General features: G+C 40.6%; 1 protein-coding gene across 1 annotated transcript in view; it reads left to right on the forward strand.

Annotated features, from left to right (window-relative positions):
* The first annotated feature begins 807 nt into the window (after positions 1-807).
* LOC132818744 (annexin A10-like) overlaps positions 808-15,620 on the forward strand; it is a 56,111-nt gene continuing 41,298 nt past the window's right edge. Inside the window, exons 1-2 of the mRNA XM_060829836.1 lie at positions 808-1,060; positions 4,854-4,948. Of these exons, the coding sequence (XP_060685819.1) occupies positions 808-1,060; positions 4,854-4,948 (348 nt within the window). The remainder of the gene's footprint in view (positions 1,061-4,853; positions 4,949-15,620) is intronic.

Below are 15,620 nucleotides of genomic sequence, written 5' to 3' on the forward strand. Positions count from 1 at the left end.
GAAATCGGATACGGCCTGACCTGCTGTGCTTTTCCAGTACCACTCTAATCTTGATTCTAATCTCCAGTATCTGTAGTACTCACTTTTGTCTTAACTTTATGTTAGACATGCAATTCCGGCATGGAATATACAATGTGTGCAGCACATCATATTGAATGCTCAGACATCCATTTTGCACTATTACATGTATATTATCTTTTACATTTTTCTGCACAGCCTTGCAAAGGCGATAAGTTGTAACTTGATTGCAGGCATGCAACTTAGTGAAAGTGTTTAATTTTTAATGCACAGAACCAACAATCTCATGCTTAAAATTACAGCAGAGACTCTGAAATACAGTAGGATTATTTCTCTAGCAAGATATCGTGAGTGAATTATTGTCATGTAATGCAAATTGATGGTATCTCCTGCAAGATGCAGTAGCTGGAGAATAGTTACGTATAAGTAATAGTGTCAAAGCAATCCATTACAGCAGTGAGATTTCCAAATGTGATTGACAGGGGATTTGAAGATACTACAAACACTGGGTTGAATCTTAATTTTTTTTTTGCCAAATCTGAGTTGCATCGATTTTTTTTATAAGGCAAGGCCTAGTGGTTTTCTCATTGTATCTTTCCAAACTCACTTCATTAATTACCCAACACTACCACCTCCACCCCCACCCCCGCCCAACCACGCTGGACCTCAGTTCAAATTTCTGCCAATCTTAGTACACGATGTCCCTGAAACAACTAACCACTTAGCAGACAACACCCAAGATTAGCATTGCTTACATCCATGCCAACTTTAAAAGGCATGTTTATCCAGATGGCACTGTTATTCCGAAGCTACCATGTTCATCAAAGGACAGAGCTAGAACGTGGCAAAAAAAAGAGGAAGATGGCATTGCTATGCTATGACAGGGGCCTGAAGGCCTTGCTCGAGGAAATTGTACAAAAAAGACTGACAGAGGAGGTTATGCCACCAGACCAGGTTGTCTTTTGGGTTGGCGCTATCTCCAGAGAGCAGAGGAATGTGCAGCATTACAGTAAAAAGTTCAACGACCCACTCTGCCTCCAGGGTAAGTACAACATTCTTCTCTCTGCAAATTTACACTCATTCTGTTCCTATAGACAACTCCTGCCAAGGTTCATGCTCTGTCACTCTCACTATTGCCTGCAACAATTTTCCTCATTCACTCTCATTCTTCCACCACTCCACACCGCTAACCCTGCAAGGCCTCTGTGCTACCTACTTAGTACCTGCAAACCCATCACTACCTTTTTCATCTGCACTAGCCACATACTGTTACTTCCTGATTCCATCACCCCACTCGTATCATTAAAGGAGATGACAGCTGATAATTGGGCAGAAGAAGACCATATACAAGTGGGAGGTGCCCAATATTTGGATCCTTGCCCACTAGCAGGAAAGAACCTTGGTTCTCACAAAAGACCAGGACCTCTCTTACAAAGAAGCCAAGGCATTCAAACCCTGCCAACCAAGTAGGTAACACTCTTCCTTCCAACAAAACTCTCACAGTCAAACCCTTGCCAGTCTCATTCATTGCACAATAATTCTAATGCTGTCTCTCTTTTGCATATTGCATGTACAACTAGACTGCCTGCAAACTCAGGAGAAAAACACTCAGCTCACCGGAAGTTCCTTCCTGGACTTCTGACGATGACAGTGCCGTGGTCTCAGAGGATACGTTAGCAACACTATCTCTTGCATCCCCAATCAGCTCAGATACTAACATCTTGTTAGAAGCGTTAGCATTAGAAAGTGTTGGACCACAATCTGGTGAGCACTTCACTGTGACAGATCCACTGCTGGCTGACGAAGAAATGGCCGCCTGCTCCCAGGGACTGCTAGAGACCAGGCTCCTGCTCAGGCCCAGGCAGGAGAGGAGCATGTGGTGTTGACAATCAGGGACTTCACCCACATGCATAGGGAGCGACAGGAGCAGACAGCGATGTGGGAGGCAGTGGCTCTCATTGACCAGACGCTGCTGCAGAGCAGTGAGTCATGTGACTGTCTGCCTCTATGGACAGGTTGGTGGTTGCTATGGAGAGCCAGACCCAGCATCCTCAGAGTCTGTTGAAGAGTTATGCACACAAAAACGCGCACTCCATCACTGCAGCTACTGGTCTTGAGAGCCGGAGTCACAGCAACAGTGGCTGAGGGGCAGTGACCCCAATCTAGTTGCCCTTATCTCACAAAGAGGCAGGGAGGTGCTGGGAGGCACCCAGCTGGAGATGGAACCACACAGAGGTTCCTCAGACATCCCCTATCAGGGCATTCCAAAAGTGGCTCAGCTCACCATGCCTGCTCCCCTCCAACCTTTGGCGGTTAAACCAAAGGAGGATCAACTTGATTCTGACAAGAAAACCCTTGGCATGTCTGGACTGCACTAGCAGGTTCCACCACAGAGCAGGATCCCGCAACCCAAATGCAGAACAAAGCTGTACACAGACTCATAATGGGAGAGGGAGGAAGAAGAAAACTTATTGAGAATGCTTCACTGGCAAGGTTGGCAATGACTTGTATGTGGCTCTCATGTTATGGATAAATGTTTGTTCTCTAACTGTACATAAGTTGTAACTCTCGCTGTGTAGGCCAAATGCATTTTATACCATCTGGCATCACAACATGGTCACAAATGTGGATCAATGGTTGCAGGTCTTCATTGGAAGCTGACTGCACCATCTGGAAGCGGGACATCAATGAGTACACAACACATCAAGTCACTCTGCCACTCCTCGGCCCTATCCTCATTCTTGTCATCATCTTGTTCCTTACATAAGTGTCATATGCCTTAGGGTTTTCCTTAATCCTACCTGCTAATACTTTTTCATATCTCCTTCTGGCTCTGCTAAGTCCATTCTTCAGTTCCTTCCTGGCTACTTTGGAATCCGCTGGAGACCTGTCTGATCTCTGTATCCTCAACCTTACATAGGCTTCCTTCTTCCTCTTGACTAGATGTTTGACATTCCTTGTCACCCAAGGTTCCTTCACACTACCATCCCTTCCTTGCCTCAGTGGGACAAACCTATCCAGCAATATCAGCAAGTGTTCCCTAAACAATCTCCACATTTCTGTCATACATTTTCCTGAGAACATCTGTTCCCAATTTAGGTGTTCCAGTTCCTGCCTAATAGTATTTTAATTCCCCTCCCCCAATTAAATACTTTTCCCATACCATGACTATCCCTCTCCGTGACTTTAGTAAAGGTCAGGGAGTTGTGATCACTATCACCGAAATGCTCTCCCACTGAGAGATCTGACACCTGGCCTGGTTTGATGCCAAGCAGCAAATCCAATATGGCCTCCCCTCTGGTCAGCCTATTTACACATTGAATCAGGTATCCTTCAGAAGCTGGATTCCTGTCCCTGCACATAACGTTTGGTCAGATAGGAGGCTAAATATTGCTGAAGGCAATTGGTCAAAATACAAGGCATTTAACTGACAATAATCCCTCTTAATTGGCAATTCACCACTGCCTGGTGAGAAATCTACCTCACTACTTGTGAAAAGCATAAAGATGGATCAAGATAGGCCTTACCCACTTTTCATCCAAATTTTTAAAAATTTAGGCTTGGGATGTGGGAGCTGCTGGCTGAGTCGGCATATATTGCCTGTCCCTAGTTGCCATTGAAAGGGTGAAGATCAGCTGCCTTCTTGAACTGCTGCAATCCATGTGCTTTAGGTTAACCCACAATACCGTAAGGGAAGAATTCAGGATTTTTAACCCAGAAACTTTGTTTCCAATATGGTTCTGAGGTGGAGGGAGCAGATGTGATGCCAATGAAACCGGCTGCTTTGTCCTGAATGGCATCAAGCTTCTTGAGTGTTGTTGGAGTTGCACTCATCCAGGCAAATGAGGAATATTCTATCATACTCCTGACTTGTGCCTTTTAGGTGCTAGACAAGTTTTGGAGAGTCAGGAAGTGAGTCACTCACTGCAAAGTCCCCAGCCCTTGATTATCTCTTGCAACCACTGTGTGTATATAGCTAGTCCAATTGAGTTTCTGGTTAATAGTAACCCCAAAATGTTAGGATTGGAGGGTTGTGAATGCCATTGAATATCAAGGTCCAATGATTAGATTCTCTCATGTTGGAGATGGTCGTTACCTGGCATTTATGTGGCGTGATTGTTATTTGCTATTTGGTAGCTCAATTCTGATATTGTCTAGGCCTTTTACACACAAACTGGTCCAATATCTGAGAAAACAAATATGGTGCTGAATACTGTGTAATCTGCCACACATCTTGCCTTAACCCACATCATATAGGCCCCTATAGGATTCCAGCCATTAAGATTGTCATTCAGATTATCAGTTAATGATTAATTACACTGCTCCTTTTTTAATTGAAACATGATATCTAACTGGTAAGTAATTAGTCAAAGTAATGCTCTTATCTCACTCACTAGAATGTGGTAGCACTTAAATCAAACTACTTGATCTCCATAGCCTGAGCTAGTTACTTCTCTCCATCGTTCTTCATATTCTTCATCATTCTCCGCAAATGTTTGCATTTTCTTCTTATTTTAAGATAATTCTCCAAGTTAATTATAAAATAATTCATTCATCTAATTCAGCAATTTTGTGAGAGAGAATTCCATGCTCAGTCAGGTCTCGGTGTTCATTTGTTTATTTAAACTCCCTTTATTATTTTAACAATGATTTTCATTTGATTCCTTACATATGATATTGCCAGACAATGGAACTACTGTAATTTCATCCTTGCAAACTCATCAGTTTTATTGGTTTTAGGACACTTTTTGACAACATGAACAATATAATACTTAAACCAAAATCTTCAAATTAATATACAAACAAATTCTATTCTTTGTTATTTTTCCATATAGAATGCAATAAAGATGATCTTATTGAAATTTTAACCCAACGCTGTAATGCCCAACGGCTCATTATTGCTCAGATCTACAGTGGTTCATATGGACAGGTATGTAGTTTGATATTTTGCTGATATTTGTCATGAGTTAAAATGATTAAAAATAAGTTGAAGATCTCAGATTCTATCACAAATAGATAACATCCTTTCTGAAGTCCTTTGTGTCATGTCATCAAGTTATCAGGTAAGGAGTTCTTGACAGTTGTTGAACTTATTTTCCTAGTTTTCCATTTGTAAATGGAGAGTGTTATCACTCTCACCATCTCGACTGAAAGACACTCTCCTTAGGGAATTAAGTAAAGGTAGGGGCTTTGATTATAACAGAAGTCCTCGAAATGAAAGCATGGCCCTTGCTTAATTAATTTCTCTTAAAGGGAGTATCTGGCTTAATCTAGAGAGAAGAACATTTAAAAGGCATCTGGATGGGTAAATGAATAGGAAGAGTTTGGAGGGATATGGGCTAAATGCTGGCAACTGGGACCAGGTCAGATTGGAATGTCTGGTTGGCACAGACGAGTTGGACTGAAGGGTCTGTTTCCATTCTGTGTGACTGTGTAACTCTGTGGTGATATTTTTAAAAATTTGATGATCTGCAGAGCTTCTTTTTCTTCATCAGACCCAGATTCCCTCAGCACCCCTCCCCTGGTAGTGGACTATTATTTGAGTGATACACCATCAAATACCCACCTCCACTGATATTTTACCAAGGGATGCTTTGGCTGTTTCACCCCACCCTTGACCTCAAGTGGCCAATTGATTTTATCAGTGAGGAGAGGTGCACAGGTCACATGTTGGTGCCATCTGGTAAAACATGTTACCCCACTGTGCCCTCACCCCCACCTCCTGAACTCATTCAACCAACCATTTCTCTAAGGTCAGCCACACTAGCTTGGTAAAATTCACAACTTGCCGAATTCAGTTCCATATCTCATCAGAACCCATATGATTGCCCAGCAGCTCACAGACGAAGAGCTTCTGAAGGATTCCTGACTCAATATTTAGATAGGTCAACTAGAGCGGAGGCCATATTGGATTTGCTGCTTAGCATTAAACCAAGCCAGGTGTCAGATCTCTCGGTGGAAGAGCATTTTGGTGATAGTGATCACAACTCCCTCACCTTTACTAAAGTCATGGAGAGGGATAGAAGCAGACGATATGGGAAAAGTTATTTAATTGGAGGAGGGGGAATTACATCGCAATTAGGCAGGAACTAGAGCACCTAAATTGGGAACAGATGTTCTCCGGAAAATGCACAACAGATTCATTATGGTGAGTGTGTTGTCTGTGAGCTATAGTCCCACATCCAAATGAATTGACAACCTGACCACCATAAAATCAGATCAGGGCAGCCCAGCCAAATGGAGGCGGGCCCATCATAAATTTTCAAAAATGTAGTCAGAGTCAACCCTTTCTTGGACACCTGTCCATGTTTCAAATACTAGTGTCCATACAGCAAATTCTCTTTATCTGTTCAGAGGAGCTGGGTTTCTTTATCTAGGTCAAAAATTATTACTGATTTCTAATTGCCCTGGAAAAGGTGGTTATTAGCTTCCTTCTTGAACTAGTTCAGACCAGTTGGTCTAGGGATACCAACAGTGATGTTAGAATGAGTGCACTGGAATTTTCACACAATAACAGTGAAGGAATTGTGACTTATGTCCAGGACAGGATGGTAAATGACTTTGAGGGGACTTGCAGATGGTGATGAATCTGCTGCCCTTTCCTTCTTGATGATAGTGGTTGTATGTTTGGGAGCTATACAAGGAATTTGGATGAATTTGACAGTTGTTGAACTTATTTTCCTAGTTTTCCATTTGTAAATGGAGAGTGTTATCACTCTCACCATCTAGACTGAAAGACATCTCATTAGGGAATTAAGTAAAGGTAGGGGCTTTGATTATAATAGAAGTCCTTGAAATGAAGGACTTTCTGTAGTGCATCCTGCAGGTAGTACACACTACTGAGTATCGTTATTGGAGGGATGAGCTGTTCAATCAAGCAGGCTGTTTTGTCTGGATGATGTCCTGGATTCCATTGCATTCCTCACTTGTGCCTTGTAGATAGTGGACAGGCTTTGGGGTGAATAAGTATAATTTGTACAAGTTGGCCTTAAATTCAACAAGGCTTGAAAACAAGTGCAAGGACTATGATTAACCTAGAACGTGTGCCTCCTGTTATTTAAATGATTATAGCTTGCAGACAGTACTATAAACGTAGAGTGGCTCCTCACCTCTGTGTGGAGCCATAAGATCATTTGAGGCTGGTACCAGCAGTCCTGGATTTATTTTTGAGTTCAGCTTTCATTCAGTATTTCATGTGGCTGTGTAAACATGATAATTTAAAGAAGCTGACGAGTGGGCAACCTGCAGAGATACTTTCAGCTTGCACAGCCACGTTGCTAATAGAGATGATTAGCTAAAAATACATGAAGCTCATCAGTCCAACTCTGCCTGACCTTCTCAAAGGGGGAGTGTACTCTGGCTGTAACTGGTTCTGTGTTCAGAAGGAAGTGGGCAAGAAGAATGATGCAACAATATGGCAATGAGTGAGCTCCAAGATTTTCCGATTTTATGTATTCAGCCAAAGTGAATACTTGCAATTGCATTCATGAAGCGTAATCACATCCTCAAAGCACTTTACAGCCAGCAGAAATCCACCCCATGTGGCGTAGACCCTCTCCTCTGCTGCAAAATTGATGTGTTTTTTTTGTATTCATTTTTGGGATGAAGACATCGCTGGCTAGCCCAGCATTTATTGCCCATCCCAGAGGGCAGTAAAAAGTCAACAATGTTGCTGTGGGTCTGGAGTCACATGTAGGCCAGACCAGGTAAGGATGGCAGTTTCCTTCCCTAAAGAGTATTCATCAACCCAATGGGCTTTTCAGGGTCATCATCAGATCCCTTCTTCCAAATTTTACTGAAATCAAATTCCAACATCTGCTGTAGCAAGATTCAAACCCTGGTCCTCAGAACATTAGCTGGGTTTCTGAATTAACAGTCCAATGGTGATACCACAGGACCATCACCTCCAATGATAGAGACATAACTAAAGCAGATGTAGAAGCAAAATAATGTTGGGCCAAGAAAGTCACCCCCATGAAGGTCTTTCACTATTTAAATTTGCTGCCAATGTCATTTGGCATGATGTCAACCAGTCACATTGGTTTGTGCCAGGGTCCCAGCCTTGTTTCCAGTATTTTCTTGCATGTCCAAAATCCACATCCCTGGGCCAGAAAAATCTGCTTCATATGTCCCTCAATGTAGCACTCCCTCTGTACATCATTAAGAGGAAAGCCTGAAGTCAAAATGCATAAAACTGTGGTACATCTCAAATTGATGGCCTTCTGGCTCAGAATTGGTGTTAATACCAACAGAGCCAATCTGACACTTTAAACTGTGATTACTGAAAATCTGACAAAAATGCAATGTAGTAAATAAGTCTGTTTTCAGTGGGGTGCTTTTCATCAGAACTCTAGCAATTTTTTTGTGACTTGTCTGCTCAAGGTGTGAAACAGCTGGCTGTACTTTATAGCGTAAAGTACAAACAGCACACAGATTGAGGGGTGAGTCAGCAGCTAACTGTCAACAGTGCAAATTAGCACAGTGGCAAAGAGATTTGAGTCATCAGGTACACAATGCTGCTCATTTTATTCTGAGTCAAATAATCAGCTATTTGTGATAGCCCAGCCTCATAATTTAAACATCGTTTAAAGGTACAGATCAAAGGTCATTCTATTTCACCTTGATTTCCATTCGACAAGATCAACAAACCACAACTGCTTTCTGAAAATAGTGAATTGAAGAGTGTAGATACAAAGAAGTAAAAACTGTGAACTTTTGTTGTGTCTTACTCAGAGATACAAACTACTTCTCAGAATGGGAGGGGGATGGAGAAAGTGAATATAAAATTGCATGAGAAACTGTAATGCAAAATTATGTATCAGGATGTAAAATGAGGAAAGTTTAGCTTTTAGACATTCATGGGGTAATCCAATGTTGATTACCAGGCAGAGCCGATAGGAATGTAATGTGGAAGTGGGTATTTCTGGGGGAAAGCCAAGCTCCTGTTCCAGCCTGGAGATGAATTTTACCCTTCCTGTCTGTAGAAGATTTTTTTTAGAGAGATGCTTCTAACCATGAACCATAAGTTTGGAAGCAAAGACACAAGATTTTATCCATCAATCTCAAAAAATATCATTTTCCTAATCTTCTTGTGTGTCATCTAATAAAACACTTTCATGGAAAAAATTTCCTGGAAATTTTGTTTCACTGATGTGGAAAGACAGAAAGGCCGACTGACAGGCATAATGCGTTTGCGTCTGGAGATTTTCCTATATGCTTATCCTCTCCTCCTTAACTCGTCATTTCTTCCCCCTATTTCTCATTCTCTTTTGTGCCACTTTTCTCCTCTCTCATGTATCCCCTCCCCTCTTTACTCTTACTACCTTTTACTTTCCCTCTTCCCCATTACTCTCTTCCTCTTCCTCAGTCTAATTATTCCTTCAGTGTCTAACGTTGCTTGACTTGAAAAGAGCACTTGGTCTTTGCAACCCACTTTCAGACCACACGACATTGACCAGAGAGTATTAAGTTCAAATTCTGGTCAATTCCTATATGTTGCTTTGGATGTTTCAGAGCTATTCGGGGGAAAGTTTCTCTCGTGGGTGTGATGTGAGGAAACTGGGAACTTATGGCTAGAATGCAAAAAAGCAAATCAGATATGCAATTCCAAAGCAAATTTGCCCAATTTTCCCCTCAAGACTTCAATGCCAACTTCAGAATCTTACCCATGGATGGTGACTATCTTATTTCTGTGCATTTGAACCTCATTAAATCCCAATTCCCCTTATTTATATCATTTCCAAGTCACATCTCCCCAAAATGGCTCAAATTCCAACAAAAATCAAAGGGAATACCTGGTGCCTGTAGGTAACTGAATGCTTCTCTCAGCATCATCTACCTGTTTCTTCACAACAACACTGTCCCTATCTGCTCCACAGCTGCCACCGTCCTCCACCCTCTGTCCTAGCAGCTTGGCATTGGCAAGCCACCACCATCATCACATAATTGTGGCTACTATCGGACTAACTTGTACACCATTTAGCCCTTCATCACCTTACTTTAGAGTTCGGCACGTGCCAGCAATTTAAATAACAAAAATGAATTAACGCTGGAAGGCTCTGGCATTGGAATCATAGAATCCCATTGAGCAGAAGCAGGCCCACTGAATCTACACCAAACCTCTACAGAGCATCCCACCTGGACCTATCCCCACCCCCCCACCCCCCCCCCCACCCTATCCCTGTAACTGTGCATTTCCTACAATTAATGCATCTGGTCTCCACATCCCTGGACACTATGGGCATTTAGCATGGCCAATTCACCTAACCTGCACATCTTTGGACATTGATAAGCACTTCCACATTTGTGGCCATGCAATTCTCCAAGAAAGGTGCCGAAGAGAATGACTGCATAATTATTGAAATGCAAAATAGAAACTTGCCTGAGAAAAGTAAAATACTTAGCAAAATGCTTTAAATGAAAATGGGAAAATTCCGTCATACATTTCAATGCTTTAATATCTCTGTAAATTCTCTCATTGATATGAACAATGCTGATTTATTGATGTAAAACTGTTACCTCTTTTAAATATTTTAACAGCGATAGTGTGATTTGAAAATATTCCCTTTGCTGAAATATACAACATGTTTCAATGTAGCCTTCAGCATGTTGATAAGTGTATTCATAACTTGCTCACTTCATCACAGGAAACGTTAACATATGATGATCAAATAAATGTCATCAATGTACACCAGTTGTGGAAAGTTAAATGGAAGGGAACAATCTATAACAGTTACTACATGTATGTTCACCTAATGTATATCAGATGATACATCCGCTAACACAAATGATGATTGCTGACTGGACAGGTGCAAATGCATGCACACAATATTAAGCCAATTTTTTAAAAATTAAAAGGAAAATTTTACTAGGTTTACCAATTTATATCTCTTATCCAATATGCTATTTCTTTAAAATTGTGCCATTCGTTGGGACAATTAATTGTCACTATATTTATGAGAGATACTGCAGCAAGTATGCATTCTCCTCAGTGTTAGCAAGCTGAACTATTTGCCTGACCAGTTACTTATTATGTATATTTCCGATAAACAACTGATGCTGAAATATTTCGCAAAGGCAAGGCACTAAATACCCTTCGGCATGATACAATTAACATATGTAAAGTGTGGATAACCGAAATTTTTCCTTATTTGTTCTTGCTTACCCACCCCAACTAGTCGTCCTTGTGATTGTAGGGGGGCATTTTAATTAGTCCTCATTTTTGTAATGGATTAATACTCTCATGGGTGCATTGTCAATGCCAAAATGTCTCCGGAATTAATTTTCTTTCAAAGAATGGTTTGGCAGTTGTTTGAGATTTCTTGTACTCACACAGAGGAATGAACTGATTTGCAAATTCATTTTTAACCCAGTGTAACCTTTTCCTTCCAGAGTATACATTGACTGCTTTATTAATTATATTCTAATGTACACTGGATGCATTTAATTGCTGTCCTTCTGTGAGATGATTTAAAATGATGTACTAGTGGCTAAATTTAGTCTATCATAGTTCCTGCAGTTTCCAAGCAATTAATAAATGCTTAATACAGCATGTTGATGGTGCTCTAGTTAAAATTGAAACTGATTAGAATTTCCAGTGGCAATTTCTTACAGTCTAGTCCAGAAACTTTTACTTTCAGAGTTTATCCCTAAAGCATTTTTACATGAAGAACACAATAAGTTTAAAATCCATGAAATAGTTCTGTTAGTAAATCGGCAGTTGCATCTTATGTTGCCATTTTTCTTTGTCATTTGTTCAACGACAATGGCTTTTTTCACTCAGAGCAGAAATGTGCATCAAGCAGCGTTAAGTGTAGTATTAAACTAGGCGGTCCATCAGATTGGGTAATAGAATGTTGCTATGGTTTTGCTCTATTTGTAGTTTTCAGCATTTTTAACCATGCCTGAATATTTTTTTCCCATTCAATTCACTTAATTAGGGGGCTCCTTTTGAAGTCAAAGGAAGATACTGAGAGCGTTGTTTCATTTTTGAATCTGTGTGCCACAATTTAGCATTTCAAAAGAAGAAATAGAAGCACACAGAACTTCAATGAGAATTAAAGGCCGCACCTTTTTTCCTTCCAGCTGCAGATTTATGTTTGCAATTAACAAAACATATTGGAAGGAACGGCAGTGCGCCAGTCCCAATGGGTTCACAGATCACCTGGGACTAGGCATACTGACAGATGTGATAAAGAAACCATTAGCTTTGTCACTTTATTGTCACAAATAAATAGACGCAGACTACAGAGTGGGTGGGGTGGGGTGCTGGGGGGCAGGAGTGTGCAATTGCTGAGTCATTATGTTGGCATGGATAATGACCAAGAGGCAAATTGATAGAAACCTGGGTGGATTTCCTGATATGCTATGCCACCTAGTGGTAGAATTGAACTTGTTCTCAAGAATCCTATGCTGTGAACTTGAAATAAGACCTAGAAAACATTGGACCAGGATAAGGCCATTCAGCCCATCAATTCAATGAGATCATGGCTGATCCAATAACTCTCAATTCCACTTTCCTATCTTTTCTCTATAACCTCTGTTTGCCTTATGATAAGGGATTATACAAATTAAGCCTTTTTTAGAGTAATAGAGATGTACAGCATGGAAACAGACCCTTTGGTCCAACTCATTAATGCCGACCAGATATCATAACCTAATCTAGTCCCATATCCTTCTAAACCCTTTCTTATCACATGTCCATCCAGATGCCTTTTAAATGTTGTAATTTTATCAGCCTCCTCCACCACTGGCAGCTTATTCTATACACATACCATCCTCTACAAAAAAAGGTTGCCTTTTAAATCTGTCTCCTTACACCTTAAACCTACGCCCACTAGTTTTCGACTCTTGTACTCTGGGGAACAGACTTTGGCTAATCACCCTATCTATGCCCTTCATGTTTTTTTTATAAACTTCTACAAGATCACCACTCAGCCTCTGATGCTCCAGGGAAAATAACTCCAGCCTAATCAGCTTACCATAGCACAAATCCTCCAACACTGGCAACATCCTTGCAAATCATTTCTGAACCCTTTCAAGTTATCTTTCCTCTAGTAGAGAAACCAGAAATGAATGCAGTATTCCAAATTTTTTCAAAAATTTTGAAGTTTAAGAAACGATCTACTTGAAGTCTTCAAGATATTAACTGGAAAAGACAGGGTAGATAAAGATAAGCTATTTCCAATGGTTGGGCATTCTAGAACTAAGTCATGGAACAGACTCAAGAGCCATTGTCTGAGAATTAGGACCAAATTATTCAGGAGGGATGTTAGGAATCATTTCTATTCCAAAAGGATGGTAGATGTTCGGAACTCTCTTTCACAAATAGCATTGGATGCTGTATCAGCTGTTAATTTAATATCTGAGACAGACTGCTTTTTGTTAAGCAAAGGTATTAAGGGCAAGTGCCAGAGGCAAGTACATAGAGTTACCTCACAGATCGGTGATGACCTCATTGAATGATGGAACAGGCACAAAGGGTTGAATGGCAAAAGTGAGGACTGCAGATGCTGGAGTTTAGAGTCAAGATTAGGGTGGTGCTGGAAAAGCACAGCAGGTCAGGCAGCATCCAAGGAGCATGAAAATCGATGTTTCGGACAGAAGCCCTTCATCAGGAATGGCCTACTCTTGTTCCTTAGTTCCTTTACTGATTAAAATCTATCATGATTTTAAATATATTTAATGTGTCCGCCTCAACTGCCTTTCGCAGTAAAGAATTTTACAGATTCACCACATTCTGAAAGCAGACTTGAAAAATAGATATCGGACATTTGAGATGGGCTTTATGCGATTGACATCGCAATGTGTCATATGGCAAGATATCGGTTCCCTTGACTAAGGGCTGCTGACCAGCAAAACAGGCTGCCTGGCTCCATAACTGCACCAAAAGACAATGCATGGCAAGGCAAGACAGGAATGCTGTGAAAACTCAGGAAGGTGCTAAGTGGAGTGAACACTAAAAGAGCAAGCACCCAGAGCCCTGAAATGTAACCTGGTCCAATCTGTGAGTGGGGTCCTTGTAGCAGTATTTCAACCCTGAAGTGCAATTTCAAAGTGCAGAAATCTCCTGCAAGTGGATCAGAAAGGTTTCATGAGGATTCTGAGAGGGTGGCATTGTTAGATGATGCTCTGAGATGCTGCTTGGCCCTAAGCAACATGGAGAACATTTGAATCAAGCAGAGAGCTGAAGTCACCAGATAGCTGCTCTGATTTCCATGTTGTGAACATAGGAAGCTGAACATTAATGACCTAAGTTATGGTATTAATATGGCATTTAGCAAAGAATAATCATTCTTAACTGGCACTGAACACTGCCTGAGTCAATTGTTCATGTCTAAAGGAAGGTATGGAGACTTTTTAGTAGTGAGAAACTCTCGTCAAATGTATAAAAAATATAGCAAGTTGGAGTGAGATGCTCTTGATGTCAAGCTAGGCCTTGCCAGGCTGCTTGTCTGATCCTGCCACAAATCACATCATAGTCCACATCACTCAGACCCCAATTTTCTTCTATTTTGTTAACTCATGCTTCCAGAACTGCATTGGTGTGGAACATTGAGGCATGTCATTTTTAACACGTTAAAAGGTAATTTATATTTAGCTATATAGCACGCCTCAAAAGACTCCAATAAATTAATATGAATTGCAGATGTTATTGTATGGACAATGACAGCTTCTTTTCTCCACCGGCAAAGTTCCTTCTTTTATAAATATATGTTGACTGAAAGAGTAATATTAACCTAGATACCAAAAAGCCTTCAGACCTTCCTTTAGATAATGCTAAGGAACAGTTTTCATCCATGTAAACAATTGAATTGGGTAGACAAAATGTCATCATGTCAAAAGGACAGTGCTTCCCTCATTACTCGATTGCAGTACCAACCAACAATACTTTTTAATTCATTCATGTGGCATGACTGTTGCTGGCAAGGTGAGCAATTTTATCAGTGCAAACACTGGAAATATAATTTAATCCACAGCCTTCAGAGGTGATACTGCTAAACTGAACCAAGCTGACTAAAGGAAATGAAAAACAAAAATTAAAATTCTGGTACTTGTTTCATTTGACTATGTTGCTGTATAAAGTCAAGATATCAAATATTTATCAATTGAAATAAAGTGCAGGTCACGTAAAACTTAATGTTTTTCAAAAATTCATTAAATATATATCAGCAAAATAGTATCAAGCTTACATTCCATACTCTGACATTTCTGCATGTGGAAAAATGACAAGTTTGGAACATAGAGAAATAGAAAATAATAGAGTTGATAACTTGCTGTTCCTAGGGCAGTTTTATAGATTTCTTGGGGGTGCTGGAATATTGTCTAGCAGACTTTTCATCACATGTCATATAATGGAACATATCAGAAGTTGCTGTAATCTGATCTAACTGGGACCAACTGTTCTGATGCAGCTAATAGTGTATTTATACAGCACATTCTAATGTAGTGCTGATTACACTGTCCACTTCCATCACTTTAGACCGGCAGAGAAAGCTCAAAAGGCATGTTAAATTGGAATGCTATTAGTCAGGCTTTGACCGAAGTCTGTTTCTACCTATTGAGAAAAGCTGATAAATCAGATCCTTCAATTAAATAAATGC

This window comes from Hemiscyllium ocellatum, chromosome 1 (assembly GCF_020745735.1).
Source record: "Hemiscyllium ocellatum isolate sHemOce1 chromosome 1, sHemOce1.pat.X.cur, whole genome shotgun sequence".
Taxonomy (NCBI): Eukaryota; Metazoa; Chordata; class Chondrichthyes; order Orectolobiformes; family Hemiscylliidae; genus Hemiscyllium; species Hemiscyllium ocellatum.